Source organism: Phlebotomus papatasi, chromosome 2 (genome assembly GCF_024763615.1).
Source record: "Phlebotomus papatasi isolate M1 chromosome 2, Ppap_2.1, whole genome shotgun sequence".
In the NCBI taxonomy this organism is placed as follows: domain Eukaryota; kingdom Metazoa; phylum Arthropoda; class Insecta; order Diptera; family Psychodidae; genus Phlebotomus; species Phlebotomus papatasi.
Window position 1 is genome coordinate 37,226,932 of NC_077223.1, and position 19,201 is coordinate 37,246,132.

General features: G+C 34.9%; 3 protein-coding genes across 4 annotated transcripts; 1 reads left to right on the plus strand and 2 right to left on the minus strand.

Moving 5' to 3' along the window:
- Positions 1-1,090: 1,090 nt before the first annotated feature.
- Positions 1,091-12,864, plus strand: LOC129804052 (U4/U6 small nuclear ribonucleoprotein Prp3). Its single transcript, XM_055851069.1, has 3 exons — positions 1,091-1,241; positions 1,328-2,574; positions 12,020-12,864. Exons 2-3 carry the CDS (start codon positions 1,380-1,382, stop codon positions 12,769-12,771), a joined length of 1,947 nt encoding a protein of 648 aa, XP_055707044.1. The 5' UTR covers positions 1,091-1,241; positions 1,328-1,379; the 3' UTR covers positions 12,772-12,864.
- LOC129804061 (uncharacterized) lies at positions 5,728-7,913 on the minus strand. Its single transcript, XM_055851081.1, has 2 exons — positions 7,552-7,913; positions 5,728-7,401 (listed from the first exon to the last, which is right to left on the minus strand). The coding sequence occupies exon 2, from the start codon at positions 7,003-7,005 to the stop codon at positions 6,112-6,114; it is 894 nt and encodes a 297-aa protein (XP_055707056.1). The 5' UTR covers positions 7,006-7,401; positions 7,552-7,913; the 3' UTR covers positions 5,728-6,111.
- Positions 12,865-16,502: 3,638 nt separating the features above from the next.
- Positions 16,503-18,225, minus strand: LOC129804056 (trafficking protein particle complex subunit 12). Of its 2 annotated transcripts, none has more exons than XM_055851074.1 (3): positions 18,066-18,225; positions 16,953-17,998; positions 16,503-16,886 (listed from the first exon to the last, which is right to left on the minus strand). In XM_055851074.1, exons 1-3 carry the CDS (start codon positions 18,133-18,135, stop codon positions 16,629-16,631), a joined length of 1,374 nt encoding a protein of 457 aa, XP_055707049.1. In that variant the 5' UTR covers positions 18,136-18,225; the 3' UTR covers positions 16,503-16,628. The 2 variants fall into 2 exon arrangements, with proteins under 2 accessions (XP_055707049.1, XP_055707050.1); XM_055851075.1 differs by having other exon boundaries at positions 16,953-17,989; positions 18,066-18,205.
- Positions 18,226-19,201: the final 976 nt, after the last annotated feature.

The window sequence follows — 19,201 nt, forward strand, 5'->3', positions numbered from 1 at the left end:
GTAGTTGTCTTTGATTGGTATTTTAATGCTGAATTGGTTTTCTGAAGTAGTTCCATTTTTCGCTGCCTCATCAGCCTTTTCATTTCCGTCGATACCGACGTGACTTGGGATCCACTGCAGAACAATTTGTGTGTCTCTATTTTTTGTTGCTAAGTGGTGAACTATGCTCTCATAATATTTGTTTGCATCTGGATTTTTGATGGAGGTCAAAGCACTTTTGGAGTCAGAGAAAATTGCGATTTTCTTTTTTTGCATTTTTGTTGCCAAGATAATAGCATATAGAATTGCTACAGTTTCTATCGTTGCAATGGATGTCTTCTCTATCACTTTCCTGCAGATCGATTCCTCTGTCTTATCAATGTACAGCCCAATTCCTCTCATATCTCGAATAATAGATCCATCGGTAAAAATTTTGAAGAACCCTTCATATTGTTTCATACAATCTAATGCACACATTTTTAAAACATTATTGTTAATTTGGCTTTTTTTTCAAATTCTTTAGACTTGGGATATTTTCATGGACAAATAAATTTACTTGGTTATCAATATTGTTACTATAGGAAGGTGTTGTTTTAGCAATGTTTTTGTGAGTATTCATTAGTTCTCTCAAATCAGGAATCTTTAGAATCGTATCACACAATTTATTTTGGTCTTTATATTGAGCAAACTTTTTCATTAAAAATTTACAACTAAGTTTTTCTATGTCATATTTTATCGGCATTTCAGCGGCTTCTGATAGTATTGTTGTTATTGGTGTGCTTTTGGTGTATCCGAGTATGTATCTTAAACTTTCATTTTTAATAGTTTGTAAAGTGTTATATGGTTATATGTAGTTAGAGAAGCATTATGTTTGTAAAGTATTGGTGCTCCATATAAAAGTCTAGATTTAATAATAGCATTATAAACTCGTAGCATAATATCGGGATGTACAGAAATAATGGTCAAACTACATTTCCATAATTTTCCACTAAGTCGTTTCTCAGCTTAAGTCGTAATCGTAAGTGTGTCTAGGACATAAGTGTTTTAATGGTCAGCTGGGTGAGTAGAGGTAACCATATTTTTTGTAGGGCGGTGTTTCTTTGCCCGACGATTTGTTTATAGGGAAGGCCTATTATATGTCTATTCGCGTGTGTCAGCTGCAAAAAATCACGTTTGTCCAAGATCCAAACAATAATAAAAATATTTGAATATTTCTCCAAAATATTTTACCTTCCTGTTCCTCAAAAGTGTATCAAATAGAGGTTAGATATTGCTAAATTAATTATATTTCATGAGAAATGCATGAAAAGAACTACAACTAAGATACCTGCGAAATTCTCTCCCACAGAGTCCAACCTCAGTAAACGTTTACAGTTGAATTTGTGAAAAATTTGGGAAGAATGTCGTATTTTACACGAAAAGATCTCACGGATGTCCAGTCAGATCTCGAGAGGATGGTATCAAATGCCCTGGGAGCACCGAATTCGAATGTGCTGCAGATTGTTCAGTCTTCCCTCTACAGTGGCTACGATCGACGGCGAATTAGTGAGAAACTGGCTACTGCGATCGACAGTAAAAGTTCAAGTAGGTTACTGGAGAAGCTGGATAGTTGGTTGATAAACTACCAGAACAGCCAGAAGCTTCGGAAACGCCATCACGAGGGGGAGGATGCTAAGGAGAGAGACATGAAAAAAGGCCGAATGAATACAACGGAATCCTATCAGCGCCCTGAGGTTAGATCCGATGCTGAAATGCCCAGAAGTGAGACAAATAGCACCAAATTAACATCGGATCGGATACAGCAGATGATGCTCAATGCCCAGCGAGAAATAGAGGAGCGAAAGAGAGCATTGAAGAATGTTACAAGTCACAAGGATGTACCGGATGCACCTCGGAATGTCCTTCCTACAGATGATCCTTCCAGTGCCCAATCGAACGTACTGCCCTCAATGGGCAATACCCCGGAAGATATTGAACGAGCGCGGAAGATTGCAAATTTGCAGGCTCAAATTAAAGCCAAACTCTCTGGGTCCCTGGCAAAGATTATTACGCCATTGAGCGAGAGACCGAAACCCCTGATTTTGGATTCTGAAGGTCGGACGGTAGATAAAAGTGGACGGGAAGTGAATATACCAACTCTAGCGCCCACCCTCAAAGCCAATATTCGTGCCAAGAAGAGGGAAGTGTTCAACAAAGCTCAACTCAATGATCGACAAATTGATGAGAGTCAGGAAACGACATTTTTCGACGATCGCATCAATTTGAAGGCGCCCGTGAGGACAAAGCGAGCCCTGCGCTTCCATGAACCAGGAAAATTTCAGCAGATGGCCGAGAAAATGCGAATGAAGAAGCAATTGGAAAAATTGCAGAATGAAATTAGTCAAATTGCCCGGCGAACGGGCATCAGTTCAGCCACAAAACTGGCCCTAATCGCTCCGAAGCAGGACAATTACTCAGATGATGTACCTCATATGGAATGGTGGGACTCTGTGATCCTCGCTGATGATCTGCACACATTGAAGGACGGAAAGATCTCCATTAGGGATTCGGCTATTACCAATCTCATTGAACATCCAACTCAAATGAAACCTCCAAGTAAGTAATATTCTTTCAGTTTCTATTCATCTTTTTGTGATTAATCGATAAGATCAGAAGGGGAATTCTGTAACGCTCTGGCAATGCCATATGACAAATTGGGTTCGAATCTTAGGAGAGCTTTTTCGAAAATGCGATTCTGTAGTCATGACATTGCCATTTCATCTCACGTGGCATTGTCAGAAGTCACATATTTGAAATTTCTGGCAATTCAAATGACAATGAATTTTGTTAAACAAATCAACCAAGACGTACTGCATTTTCATGAAATCATCAAGTAAAAGGATTTCATTAAAAAATCAATGAATTGCATTTTCGAACTCATATCATATGACAAAAAAAGCTCGAATGGCATTGTCACATTTCGAAATCACGAGTGACAATGACACGAAAATTACAGAATTCCCCTACAGAAAGTATTTAGAAAATACTGAAACGAGTTGCCAAAGCATCATTATTTTGCTGAATGCTCGAATTCACAAGATAGAGCTCTATGTATTTTTCAAAAAGCCATTTCAAAATTAAAAACTCGCTATAAGTGAATATTTTTGAATATTTTGACCTAGTACTTTCAAGGAATTTTGAAGGAAACGAGGTTATTGGAATATATCAATCAAATATTCGCCTGGATACTTTTTATTCATATCCGAAAAAAATCTAGGATCAGTTTTCGAAATGAAAAGAAAAACGAAAAAACAGTCCTGAATGGATTTGTAGGGGAGGTCATTGAAAACCAGAAGTTGATATCTCTTATAGTTTGTCTTCTAGCATACTTAAAAACGACCTTTCGGGTACACTCAGTCCCGGCATTATGCACATTTTCGGGACCGAAAAAAACGCGTAAAATGGCATTAGGGTAAATGTCCTAATTCAAAACCATTTCCAGACACTTTAACTTTGACAGAAGATTCAACACATTAAGTTCATATTTTTTCTGAAGAGAATTACATAAATTTGCTCCTTGACTCTTCAAGAATGTTACTGTTTAGTGAAAATTCTTTAGATATAATTTGAAAACTTCTTAAATACAAGAAAAATACGCGAGCGTAAAATGCTTCTATTGGAAACAAATTAATCCAAATGGAGACAAGGAAAAGTTTCTAATTGGAGACAAACAATGTAAGTGAAACCGCGACGAAAGGCTTCCAAAACCTTGTTGAGTTGCTCTTGAGTGCAGGATTTGTACTTATTCCTGGTCTATTCTCCTTTCCCATCCGAGACAATAAGAAAATCTCTCCGAAAAAATCATATTTCCGCTGTTTCCTATTGAAGTATTTGCAGACATTTCAGAGAAGCCATTTTTGTTCATGAAATAGATAATTATTTCATTTGAAAACTTCACGTATCGTTAACAATAAAGATTAACACTTAATTTCACAAAATTTTGTCAGAAGTATTACATAAATGTAAGAAAAACAAATAAAAAACAATCACCCTATTGTGTTTTTCATTGGAAAATATGGGCGATCAATGAAAAATTCGATAGTGTAAAGGTACACTTTTAATTTTTCTGAGAAATTAACAAATTAAAATTTGTAAATATGATTGGATTTTCGCTTTATTTGGAGCAAAATTAACTAAATAATGAAACTGAGGTATAGAGAATATATAAATAAAAATTTAATACTGCATTTATCATGGAAAAAATTTTTGTTTCCATTTGGAGTAGCGAAAAGTTTCCAATTGGAACAGGTTTTGAATTAGCTGAATTTACCTTAGATGGAGGGAAAAGAACATATGTCTGAATATAATATTTAGATATTTATAATCTATAGGAAGTTAACTGAAGTAATATGCAGCAGATCACACATTTCAACGTTTACACTTAAACAAAATCTTTTTCAAACCGAGGGGTTCACGGGGTTCAAGTGATTTTGATAAAGAAATTGATGTCAATTTAACGATTTTAATACAATTTTACAAGTTTGACAGCAATTGCATCCCATATGGATAACTTTCTGTTCTTTATTAAGTGAGATTCTTAACAACCCCCCCCCCCCACCCTCCCTTCCACCATTTTGAATACCCCCATTTTTGTTTTCTCAATGGCTCCGCCCCTATGGCATCGATAGGGCTCAAATTTTAGTATGTTATAGTTGGGCCTTAGAGCTTCGACAAATACCAAGCTTAAGGTCCTCCGACACCCCTGACCCGAGCTATAAGGCTCCAAAGATTTTTTTAAATGCCCATAACTATGTTCTAATTGTCAGAATTTAAAAAGTGAGGGCATTTTGGAAAGCTCTCGTGAAATGCCACTCCCCCTTCAAAAAAGAAAAGCTTACAATTTTCTTAGTCACGCAACTTAAAAATTCCTTTGTGCATCTGGCTGAAATTTTAGTATGTTGTAGCCGCAGATTATACCTATGAAACAAAAAAATACTTAAGTCGATCCATAACCCCTGACCCGAGCTATAAGGGGTCAAAGTTCGAAAATTGACCGGCCGATATTTCCGGTTCTAATTACCATTTTGACCTAAATTTTGGGTTTTTGGTTTCGTATCGATGAGCACTTTTAGACGGAAGTTATAAAAGTCACCACAGGTGGCGCTGCGATAGCGTCAACATTTAAACTCATTTTTCTTAAAAATGGCATTGCGCATTTTTATCAAATTTAAGAGTGTTGTAGCCTAGGCTATGAAGTTTCCAAAAAGTGGCGTAAGTGCGCTTTGGTTATAATAGAATCGGAGATACGAGGGGTCAAAGTTCACGAAATTCAAAAAATCATATCTCAGGTTCTATTTGACCGATTTTGATGAATAAGGGCGCAAACGAAAGATCTCATAAAATGCTACAACTTTCTGGAACATTTGAACTTCGTGGGATCAACACCAGGGGCGCCACAGTAGAAAAACCAATTTCAATATCACATAACCTCAATTATCTCGACTGTCCATGAACCGATTTTGATGATTACTTCGACATAATTATAGAGGACATTTGTGTCTATATTTCGCCCACACATCATTTTCCGCTCAGACAACGCTATCTGTCATATTTGGTCGTTTAAATGTGAAAAAATTGAGTTTTCCCATAATAACGCTTTGAAACCACTCGTATGCTAATTTGACTGCTTCTACTCGACCAAGACACTTAAAATAGGGTTTTAAATGGAAAGTCCCACAAAATACAACAATTCTTTGATATATAGTAAAGAGAGGTAATCCGGATACTTTTCATAGAGTGCGACTTTAATGCTTGTTTTTGGACTGATGAAATATTTTTTTCGCCATTCCAAATCAATAGAATTATTCTTTGTTTAATTTAGAATCATAATAGAAATAGAATTTTAGCAATAATATTGATGAAAATTAATAAAATTACGATAATATTAATATATGCGCAAGAATGTTACTGCGACGCTTTTATGTAACTCCGTTGAATTCGATCAAACTCGGATGCTCATTTTAAGGAAAAGTTTAATGCATAAAAATGAGAAGATATTATTTCAAAAACATTTTTTTAGAGTTTTATTCCATCAATTCATTTCATTAATTTATTATTTAATTATATATATTTTTATTTATTTTAAGATTGCACTCAATTCTTTGATTTTTCCTCGGTTTTCTTGGCTGACTTCTTCCCACGTTTTTTCTTTTCAGCTTCAATTGGCATTTGAGCCTTTTCCTTTACCATGTTTTTCTCCTTTAGTTTTATCTCCTTTTCTTCTGCCCTTATTTTTTTGTTCCTCTCTCTGGTCAACTTCCGTTCAGCAATTTCTTTCTTTTTTTGTAAATCCTGCCTCAATTTTTCCTCCTGTTCCGCGATAATTTCCTCGGAAGATACAATATACTGGTGTTTGACATTGCTGGCTTTGACCCTCTTCTTCTGACGACGTTTTGGAATTTCTCCTGGCCAGAAATAGCATTGTTTTAGTGTGTCGAAGATCGGTTGAGTCTCAGAAGTTGCAGAGAGTTGGTTTCCAGGGATGACTGGATCATTTGAAGGATTATTGTCGGTGGCCTGATCGTGCTGGTTATTGATAATGGACTCCTCTGAATGTTGGAAAACAATTTTCGGGAAATAAAGACCAGCATAGAAAAGTGGCCCATCCATCCAGCTACTCTGTGGTGACGTTCCCATTTTCCATCCTTCTGCGTTGTGAATGGCAATTTTTGGAGTAATGTCAGTTTTATGAACAGCCATTGGAGGAGCAAGTTCGCCAGTAGCTGACACCATGAAGAGTACTGTGATACATTGCTTCGGTCCTGAATTTTTAAGAGATGGAACTACACGTGAACCTCTCCTGGACAGGACATTTCCATCTTCCGGTGTCAAAAAGAAGGCACTTTCGTCGCAATTAAAAACACGGTCTGGTGAAATGCTCAGAAGGTTGTGTTCTGTGAAATATCCAAGACAATTCTGAAACCATTCCGTGAGGTCTTCAGCAGTAACAGTAGCTCTTTCCAATGAGAAGGATTTTGGCTTGCGCATGCTGAGCTCTGGATGACGCTTAAGAAAATTCCTGAACTAAACGTCTCCGGGTCTTCCAGCTGTAAAATGGTTTGGAATTTTGTAGACCTCACAGATGAGTTTAACGCTGTCCAGAACTTGTTCCTTCCCGATGGGATGCCAGCCATCCGCACATCCCAGGATCCATTTGACAAGTTCTTTTTCCTGTTCTTTTGAAAGAATTGTTGGCCTGCCATTGGGGCACTCCTCTGGGTATTTGCCGGTCAATTTGTTGTGCAGTGTTGTTCTTGGGACATTAAATGTTTTGGATGCATATGCTATGGTAGAACCATCTCGTACACACTGCAAGGCATTCCTAATACCTTCCTTAGAGTCGGGCTTGTCCTTATAGGTCTTTTCTTTTGTTCCCTTTGGCATCTGAAACAGAAAAAGAGTCCTGAACAATGCAAATTCTGAACCAAAACATTGACTTTCACCGCATCCGACTTGCATCGAAATGTAAACATTCACAAAAATCACTTATTTCTGTATGAATTATTAATATATTATCAATAAACTCTTACTCACCTTGTAGATCAATAACTACACTAACTTTTATTGATAATTTTGATTGCAAATAATGTTTTATTATATAGAAAAAACACTAAACTTTTTCCAGCGACGAGCTGTCAACAGCAAAATTTTCTCAGAAATTAAATTTTTAGTACACAACCCAGCTGACCCGAGCTTAAAAAAATATTTCTTTTACCCACTTATTAAACCGATAAAAATATAATTTTTGGTTTTTCTTAAAGTAGAATAGTTATATTATGATACTTCAGTAATTAATTACAGAAATAAAAATATAAATTATATTTTAAGTGGATGTATCCGAGTTAAATCGGTCGCGGCATCCGAGTTTTGCAATCGTCGGAGTTACATGGCCTTACTATAGTTGAAGTTCATCAAATGAACACTTGGGGCGCTCTGGTCGAAAAAACGAGTTCAGAAGCAAACAACGTCGATTATCTCGGCTTCTGATTAATCGATGAGATCAAGTTCTACGGCAAAATTATAGAGAACATTCTGTTCTACATTTCACCCATATATCAGTTTTCTGTCACTCCATCCAAATCTTTGATATTTTGGTTTAAATACAAAATTTGCATAATTTCACGAATTTGATTCAAGATAATTGAATGGCGTCCCCCAACTTCAGCTCTAAATCGAATTTGCATGTATTCCGAGTTAGCTCACTTTAAGAATCTCACTTACATAAACCGGTTGGGATTATCTGTCCCTTTTTTAACATCAGAAACTTAGATAGATTAGCTCCTATTGATAAGTTTCAATAAAAAAAATATAACTTTGAGCAGGTTCTTAATTAGGCTACTCTATCGACAATTTAAAGTTGTATTTCAAAATTTGAAGTTTCGAGTTTTTTTCACGTCACAGTGGTTTGTCCATCTGTGTCACCACCTCTACAGACTAAATGGTTAGAGATAGGGGATTGAGACCTTTGGGGAACCCCTCATAAGTCCGAATTTTGGGATTGTTCGAAAACACGTCGTGCGATTTTTTTCTTTAGTTTTTTGATGTTTTCAAGGTCAATGATTAATAAGGCTCTAGAGAGCGTATTTGTCAACCAAATAATATCATATTTGGGCTCATTGAAAAGGTCTTGGAATTTATAACAAGTTCGAACCGATTTCCATCGGTTAAAACTAGTAATAAACCAATTATGAACCATTTTTTGTCCGAAATTCAATTATTATTACTCCTATAGAATGATTTTTAGGTTCAATCTGTTCAATAAATTGGTTGTGAACCGGTAATGAACTGACAATGAACCGATAAATAATTGTGGAGGTTAGAGCGAAAATGGCACATATCCTTTGTTTTAGCCATACGATATGTGCCATTTTTGCTCAGAGCTCCATAATTTTTGTCCGAAAATCAATTCTATTACTCTGAAAAATATTTTTTAAAGATCATTTGAATGATTTACAGTAGGTGTCAAAAGTTTGTTGCCTCATGTGTGATTGGGAAACCAGGTGTAAAAAATGATAGAAAAAATTACTTTTTCGATTTTTTCTTTTTGCAAATGAATTTCCTGTAATCCGTAGATCTTATTTATGTATTTCGAAAAATTATTTCATTTTATTACATATAAAAAATAATTGTTTTCCAAAAGTTGTTCATTTATCATGTGTCAAAAGTTTGTTGCCTCATTTGAAAAAATAATTCAAAGTGGTCTAAACATGCAACCAACTTAATGTAAACCAGTTACATTTGGAGTTTATGTCATTTGAGAGGCAAATGATGGGTTTGTATATTTCTAAACTTGTCAATGGAAAATATATGTATATAACAGTATTGATAAATAACAAGAAATAATCTGTTTCTTAATAATTTATAATTTAGGTTAAAAATTGCAAATTACAAAAAGTTAAAAGAAGGTAAATTGTCCAGATATACTGCCGGAATGAATCTTCGTCTTCAATTGTTTAATTTTATAGAAAATCTCTACAGGATATACATAAAATCGTCAAAATATATGGTGATAAGGCACGACTACACCTAAAAAACGCTACTGGCAGACCTAGGGTTTTGACTCAGGGGGTCGACAACAGCATTATAAGTATCTCTGATAGTGACCATTTGATGTCTGCTCAAAAAATTCACAGTCAGTTGGTTGCTGAAGAGACACAGGTCTCTTAAATAGGTCCATATTAAATGAAAATGGTAAGAATGTTTGGGTGACAAGCAATATTCCAATGGTTAGCTAGTCTAATCTGGTTAAAAGGTTGTAGTTTTTCTTGTTTTACATGTTTCAAGTAAATCTACAACCTTTTATTCAGATTGGTCTTGTTTACCAATGGAATATTGCGAGCCACTGGAATATTGCGCTTGTTTTTGTAACAGTACGGACCTGTGTCCCTTCAGCAACCAACTGTCTTTCAATTTATGAAGCATACATATCATTGGGTCACTATTAGAGATACTTACAATGCTGTCATCAACCTTCTGAGTAGATAACCTAGGTCTGCCAGTAGCGTTTTTCAGATGTACTCGTACCTCATCAGTATAATATTTGACCATTTTATTTATAACTTTTTGTAATTTTACGTAAAATTTGGGAATTAACGACGTAGGTAGGTTCATTTCGGCAGTATCTCTGGACGATTTCTTATCTTTTAACTCCTTCTAACTTGTTATTTTAAGCTAAATTATAAAATATCAAAAAAAAACAGATTATTTCTTGTTATTTACCATCACTTTTATACACATCTATTTACCATTGGCCTCTCAAATGACATAAACTAAAAATATAGCCGGGGTATTTTAAGTTAGTTGCATATTTTTGACCATTTTTTGAGTAACTTTTCAAATGAGGCAACAAACTTTTGACGCATGAAAAATCAAAAACTTTTGGAAAACAATTATTTTTTATATGTAGGGTGGAATAACCGGCTATCGCCATGTTTAGGAAAAAATTAAATTCATTTAATCAAATTATTTACCCAAATAGGTATTTTTGGCCTGATGAAAATTTGACGACACTTAGTACATTTGGTAAGAGATGTTGGATTCGATGCACTTGCTTAAAATATTGCTCTAAAAAGGATCAAAATCGTGAATCCAAAACGAATAATTATTATTTTTCGATTCTATGCATAGAAGCAGAAACAATACAAAAAAATTGCGACTCATTTATTTCATAAATTGCGAAAAATAGCGATTTCAATATAAGTGGCGAGAAATGGGGCACTGGCGAGAACTGGTGATTCCACCCTAATAAAATGAAATAATTTTTCGAAATACTTAAATAATATCTACGGATTTCAGGCAACTAACTTGCAAAAAAAAAATTGGAAAAAGTAATTTTTTGCACCTGGTTTCCCAAAAAATACATTAGGCAACAAACTTTTGACACCTACTGTATGAATCGGTTCAAGTCGATTGAGAACCGGTAAACAGTAGATGATGCTAAAGTACTAGGCATAGTATCTAAATCGACAGATCGAGCATTTCGCAAAGCATAGGGCACTTTTTTCATTTTACCGCTCGAACTCAAAGAGACAGCAGTTATATAATCGACTTTTTTTTCAACTTCTCACTGTTCTGGAGTTTAAACGGTAAGAGATATCGACTTTCGGTCTTCGATGATCCCTCCTCAAATGACATTATCTCGTACCCAACCTCTTTATTATTCCCACCTCCCCTTTCATACGTTCCCTATCCCTCAAAAATAAGTCAAAAATGAGGTTTTTCCAATTTTGCAAAAAATTGGCCCAAGCTTTTTCAATTATTTTTGGATAGGTTTTAGAGCTGGTCCTGGCGAACATTTCGGCCAAACATACCTATGACCGGAAAATTCGCCATTTTGAATTATTGAAGGTCAAATGTCAATCACTTTGGAAGGCTCATTTTTCAACCGATTTGGTCAAATTTGGATTTTTTGGAAAGCTATTGAAATTTCAAACCCGGCTGCGTCGGTCTTCATCGGTAATGAACCGGTTAAGTACCGATTTTTGTATAATTTTATATCCCTAATAAGTAATTGATATTCCCTAAAAATAAAGTTTTTTCGATTTTTCTCAAAATTGGCCAAATCTTTTTCAATGATTTTTGAATATGTTTTAGAGCTGGCCCAGGCGAATATTTCGCCCAAACATACCTATGACCGAAAAATTTGCCATTTTGAATTATTGCAGGTCAAAGGTCAATCACTTTGGAAGGCTCATTTTTCAACCGATTTGGTTAAATTTGGATTTTTTGGAAATGTATTGCAATTTTGAACCCGGCTGCGTCGGTCTTCATCGGTAATGAATCGATTAAGTACCGATTTTTTGATTTTTGAAATGCTTTTGTGATTTATGAATCAATTTGATCTCCAGTAGATCAGTTATTCCAAAAGATTATGCAAAAAGCTAATTCACGGTGAGCTCTATCTCGTGAGTTCGAGCTGGGACGCTTTGCCATCTCTTTTTAGCTGAGATTTTACAATTTTAGAAAAATTAATTTATTCTATAAATTGAAAAATCTTTTTTAGGTGAACCCCTTAAACCCATCTATATGCCCGTTTTCTTGACCAAGAAGGAGCAAAAGAAGTTGCGTCGTCAGAATCGCCGTGAGGCTTGGAAGGAGGAACAAGAGAAGATTCGTTTGGGTTTGAGTGCTCCGCCAGAACCAAAGTTGCGTATCTCAAATTTAATGCGTGTCCTGGGAACAGAAGCTGTTCAGGATCCTACAAAAATTGAGTCTCATGTGCGTGAGCAAATGGCAAAGCGACAGAAGGCTCACGAAGAAGCCAATGCAGCACGTAAGTTAACCGTTGAGCAGAAGCGCGAGAAGAAGATTCGGAAGATTAAGGAAGACACGAGCCTTGGTGTCCATGTTGCTGTCTACCGGGTGAAGGATCTCCATGATAATTTGAGTAAGAAGTTTAAAGTGGAAACTAATGCTAAGCAATTGCATATGACTGGAGCCATTGCACTATTTCGAGATTGTTGCGTGGTAGTGATTGAGGGAGGACCGAAGCAGCAGAAGAAGTTCAAACGGTTGATGCTGAATCGGATAAAGTGGGAGGAGGATATGGTGAAGAATGCAGATGGGAATGAGGTGCCCAATAAGTGTTGTCTGGTGTGGGAAGGGACGAGTCAGAGGAGACATTTTGGTGAAGTTAAATTTAAGAATTTCCCAATGGAAAAAATGGCCAGAGAATTCTTTCAGAAACATTTAGTGGAGCAATATTGGGATTTGGCTTATTCTGGGGCTGTTTTAGAAGCATCCGAAGATACATGATAGGCTTAAAAAGTGCATCAAAAGCAGTGACGTAGTGAAGAGGTATTGTAAGTTTTGATTGAACAATAAATTAGATATTTACTTTCGAATAAATTAATCACAATTTTCAATGCAAGTTGTCCACATCAATTTCTGCATTTGTGCGATTTCAGGTCAGCATTTAGAACTTTCCGCAAAGTCCTTTTTCATTTTAGTATTCCTTTCAGCTGCGATCTTTTCAATCAGAACTTCTTTTAACAATTCTAGAACGAGGTCTGAGCCAATTATTGAAAATGTGCTTTTTGTGTATTTTTTTTTCTAATTAAGTGTCCCAATGTTTTGCAATTCGGTATAAAAAAAAATTTAATATTTCATGATCACCTTCAACTTTTTTTTCCTTAAATGCTCAATTCTAAAGCTACTAAGATAAGTGTGCCAAATTCCGGCCAGCTTGCAATTCCGGCCACCTTTTTTGTTCCTCGAATTTCCATGAATTTTTAGTTTTTACGTACTCTAGAGATTATACAATGCAAAAGAATAACAAAAAAATCTAGCTTCGACAAACGAGATGACGTAGAAAAGGCATTGGAAGAATTCCCGAAGGGCAAGGAACTATTAGAATGAAGGTGGCCGAAATAGGCCACCAAAGCTATGTCTACATTTTTATTCATTTTAAAATGTATTAAGAATGATTTTAAAGTAAATAAAGACGATAAACTGTCTACAAGGTTCTAAGCAACACTCCTTAAGTAGAAGAAATGAAAGAAATCAATTTCTATTAAAGATATTACAATTCAAACTTGAGACTTTGGCGCTTGCATGCAACTATGCCGAAATTTGGCACACTTACCCTAAATGAGCCTTATAAGGATTTTTTGAGAAAAGTTACAATTTTTTTTAGAGCCTTTTACAAAGAGAATGCATTGGGCCACTTTTGCCGGTAGTGTCCAAATGCCACTTTTTGATCCTAAATTTTACTTTACGCACAATTAACGTAAATTAGGTTACAGTATAATGGCTTCCGGGTTGTATACAGTGGCGGCCAAAATAATAGAATCACCTCCGCAAGGACCACTATTTTACCTTTAGCATTTTTGTTTATTCCAATTCGTTTAAATGTTCTACACCTATCACTTTGTTAAATTTTGTTAAATTTGATTTTTTGTAAAGGTCTTGTAATTCTGAACCCGACTGCATCGGTCATAATCGGTTATGGATCGGGAAAGTAATGGTAATAGCTCTATTTTAAAAAGGCTAAAACATTTTTGGTAAGTATTTTGGTAAAAACGGTAAGGAAAAAATTCATTTGGTAAGTAAAACATCAAAATTGGTAAGTAAAAAATTGGGTTAGGTAAGTAAAATGTTGGAATGGTAAGTAAAATTGTAAGTTTGATAAGTAAAAAATCAAATTGATAAGTAAAAAATCAAAAATGGTAAGTAAAAACCCAAAATAGGTAAGTAAAAAATCAAATTGGCAAGTAAAAAAATCAAAAATGGTAAGTTAAAATCTAAAACAGTAAGTAAAAAAACCAAAAATGATACAAAGCGACACTGATAAATTTCCCAAAACATAGAAAATTTTCCTTTGCCCCAAAGAGCGAAATTCATAAATTCCCAAAACACGGAAATTTCCCTTTGCCAAAAAGGGCAGAACTAATAATTTCCCAAAACTTAGAAAATTTCCCTTTGCCCCAAAGGGCAGAACTAATAATTATTTGCCCAAACACAGAAAATTTCCCTTTGCCCCAAAAGGCAGAACTAATAATTATTTGCACAAACACAGAAAATTTCCCTTTGCCTCATAGGGTAGAATTTATAACTTCCCAAAACACAGAAAATTTTCCTTTACCCAAAGAACGAAACTTATAAATTCCCAAAACACAAAAAAATTCCCTTTGCCCCAAAGGGCGAAACGCGAAACTACAAAGTTCCCAAAACACTGAAAATGTCCCTTTGCCCAAAAGGGCAGAACTGATAACTTCCCAAAACACGGAAATTTCCCTTTGCCCCAAAAGGCAGAACTAATAATTTCCCAAAACTTAGAAAATTTCCCTTTTCCCCAAAAGGCAGAACTTAACACAGAAAATTCTCCATTCCCGGCTAGGAATTTCTAACAATCAACAGCGGAAAGTAACAGAATGTTAACAGCCGCTTGTTACCAATTTCATGCAAATGGAAAGTAGGTGACGGTTGGCATGAAATTCATGCCAGTGCTGTTAGGTTTTTCAGTTATTTTAGCGCTGCATTATCCTAACCATCCTAACAGTGAAACATTTTAACATTTTTAATTTTTTTTTACTTACCAATTACCATTTTGGTTTTCTCTACTTACCATTTTCGATTTTTTTCTTACCAAATTTGATTTATTAACTTACCATTTTTGATTATTCTACTTACCAATTTTGAGTTTTTACTTACCAATTTCGATTTTTTACTTACCAAATTTACATCTTTTACATACCATTTTTAATTTTTTTACTTACCATTTTACTAAAATATACTTAACATTCTGCTGCAGCCTTTTAAAAATACTGTTCTTTGCACTTTTTCAGTCTTTTGAAAATTCAACTAGTAATATATATCAACTTCCGGTCTTCGATGACCCCTTCTCAAATGACATTATCTCGAAACTATAATCTCTTTATCCCCCCCTCCCCTTTCATGCGGTAACTATCCCCTAAAAATAGGTAAAAAATGAGGTTTTTCTAACTTTACAAAAAAATTGCCCTAGTGATTTCTTTAATTTTTGGAAATGTTTTGGAAGTAGTCTAGCTGGAAATTACTTCCTTTGACACCTATCACCGGAAAAATCGCCATCTTAAATTATTCAAGGTCAAAAGCCTAATTTTCATCCAATTTGGTCAATTAATTAATTAAAGGGTTAATGATTTTTAGAAATCCTTTTTTTGAATAATTTTCAACTTCAAAACGGTTTTGTGGTGATTTATAGACAAATTAAATCTCTGAGAAAAAAAGAGGGTGCGATTAACCAAATAATTATTATAAACCAAATTATTTATTTGATTGAAATGCTGATTTATGGTTCCGGCACACCCTTTACTGTGTTATCACATTTCCACATTAAAATTTTAATATGATTCACATTAATTGTCGCTGGTGAGAGTCCAAATGTGTAATTTGTATGTTGGAATCATTTTATATTCAAAATTTGATCTATTTGTTGATAAAAAGGTAGATTTGGCCCGCAAAATTTGATATAAATTGATTTATAGCATTAATGCGAAAAATTAATGCGATTTTCTCTTTAATTTTTTAATGTGAAAAATATTTATGCTTTTTGGTAAATTTAAACTTACTTTTGCAGGCCAAGTCCACTTCTTTATCAATAAATAGAAAAAACCCAAATATTAAGTGACTCAAAGACACTAATAACATATTTGGACGCTCACAAGTGACAATTAAGGTGAATCACATTAAAATTTTAATGTGCAAGTGTGATAACGCCGTTAGGTCAGGAAAATTTCATAAAGTCAAAATTCACATCTCTTTCTTTCTTAAAAGCTTCGCATATGTCTATCTTACTCTTTCGCGCTCTTCTTCTTCTTCTTTTGAACATCAGACCAAATTAAATTTAGTTTAGTCCAATTTTAAGTCTGAAAGACTGATAGAATATTTATGCAATTTTGAAAAAGAAAGGGATGCGAATTTTGATTTCATGAAATTTTTACCGAGCTAAAAGCTGTTTGGGGAACAAAAAAAAAAGAAAACGTGTGTTCTAAACTAAATATCTGTTTTTTTTTTTATTTCAGGAAACAACTTTTTATTTCAAGCATTTTTTCTTATGTCTAAAATTTATAAGAACTAAATTAAAATGTAAATTAATTATCCACAATTCAATCCAAAGTTATTCCAAGATTTTAGTTGCTGGAATGCAATTTCAGGCATATATCCACATTCATGCAGAGATCTCGATGCTGCCCTGCAATCCTCTGAAGCTGCACTAATTTCTTAGGTCGAGAAAAATTGGATTCTAATTCATAAAGTGTGCATAAATTGATCAAAAAATGCTCATTGATAGCCTGTTTGGTATTCTTCTCCATCATATTCTCGTAGGTTTCAATGGCATTCTTCATTCTGCCCAAATACAGCAAACACACTGCCACGTTATTTGCAATCTGCAATTGAAAGAAATATTGCAAAATGCAATAGGAAAACCAAAAAAAAAAAAAAATTATACTCACCATGACATTGGTTGGTTCCAGAGTAGCAGCTTTTTGGAAATTCTTCAGTGCTTCCTCAAAATCATTGTGAGCCACGAAAATTAAACCTCTGTCTATGAATTCTTGAACTTGGAATGCCGGACTCGTTAAACCAAGTTTCTTCATGCTGGTCAATTTTTTCTCAGCAGCCAGAATATCTCCGCATTGGAGATAAATTTTTCCGGCTGCAGAATATAAGGCTCCGAGTTCCTCATTGGTCCAGCAAGTTTCCTCAATCAGGGACTCAATGAAATGATTAGCCACATTGTAATTCTTCAGCAGGAGGGCACAATTGATGATTGAATGCTGGACACGAACGCGTCTTCTCCTCCAGAATTTCACATTATTCTCCACTTTTGTGTGACTCATTAATTTCTCAATTCTCTTGCAAATATTTGCCATGGCCGTGAGACGATGCATTGCAACGTTGGGAGCACCCAAGTACATGGGAAGTTCAGCCAGGAGGAGGCGAAAACTGAAGCTGGCCATTGATCCACGGCGATTGGTGTACATTTCTGGGTAGAATTCAAAGAAGATATCCGGGCGACTCAGTTCACCAAAGGCATCAGATTCCATCTGACACAAATCATGAAGGCCCAATTTGGCCAGGAGAGCAAAACGAGTGAACCAGAGCTGCAGGGAATGTGGCGTATGCTTCGCTGGTTGTCCCAGTCTTCCATATCCCTGCCCATATATCGTCAATAAACGACTGGTCAGATTTACTGCAGCCCTAAAACACCCTTCATCAATCAGTTTTCGCAAGCCACGTTCATCCTGGGTCACATCATTGCAGGTCAACAGTGGCATTTTCTTTGCTTCGTCAGCTCCAAAGGCTGTTGCCACTGTTTCCTTGACCGGATCATTGAGATCTTCCACTGATAGAACTCCTGGCATCGTTAGAAGTGGTGGAACTCCGGGTTCCTGCTCCACAGGTTCCCAGACATCCCTAATCTCATCAGCAACTGTGATTGGATCATTGGACACTCTTGTGTTGAGAAATTCAGTGTCTTCATCTTGGCCTAAAATACCTAAAATAAATTCCCACAATCTTTAAAAATTTGCTAAAAAATTATTTTTTAAATAAAATAAACTCACCTGATGGATTAGATACAATTTTATCGAAAATACTTGGTTCAGCACTACTAGAAAAATACTTTTCAGTCATTTTCTTCAATTTGTGGCTCAAGAAAAAATCATCATAAACACGGAATGTCAGTGACTATACAGTGCCTGTGTAAAAAATTGAGTCAATACTGAAATAACATACACAGTAAAAAATGTGTAGAATTTTACTACTATAATAGTGCAAAATTGACCATTTTAGTTGTTTAATTAAAAAATGTTTAAACAATGCACAATATTTTGGTAATTTATTGTCACGTGATTAAAAATTAAAGTTGAAAAATTTTCAACAATATTGTTTAATTTGAAAATGTGTAAAATTTTAGAATGTGTAAAAATGTGTAAAATTTTAGAAAAAAACCCAAATATTAAGTGACTCAAAGACACGAATAACATATTTGGACTCCCACAAGCGACAATTAATGTGAATCACATTAAAATTTTAATGTGCAAGTGTGATAACGCCGTTACACTATGTATTATGCATTCACATGATATAACTTCTAAAATTGTTAAATTTAATGAAACTTTCACTGGTAAATTGTTCTATCACAAAAGAATATCTAATAATGGTTATGAAGATGATAGCTGAGAGCGCTGAGCGCGATTTTCCACAAAAAAATGTGCCGATTCGAGGAATAGATGAAAGAAAACGTACTTGTTCGCAAAAAATAATTTATTTTCAATATACCTTGCCGAAGCAATTAAAAAAGTGTATTGATAGTGAAATTAGAGTCACTGAATATTAATTTTTTAATTAACACAGATTTGTAAATCATTTTAATCAAGCATAATTCCTCATATTTTTTCAGACAAATTCTCGCGTGAAATATTAAGAAAGTGGTGAATGGCGGATTTTTTGCTAAGACTCTGATACAGTGATTCAATAAATTAGGTAAATAATATCAATTTTGTTTGAAACTCGACGAGAAAATTGGTTCTGTAGATTAAATATGAACTAACGTGATGCATCTTGCTAAAGAAAATTACTAAAATACAGTGAATAATTTTCAAAAGCACATTTTATTTTGGTGTTCCGATACGCGGGACAACTTTCCGATCCGAGGAACACTGACGATCGCTAGTACATTTACCTTATAATTTTAACA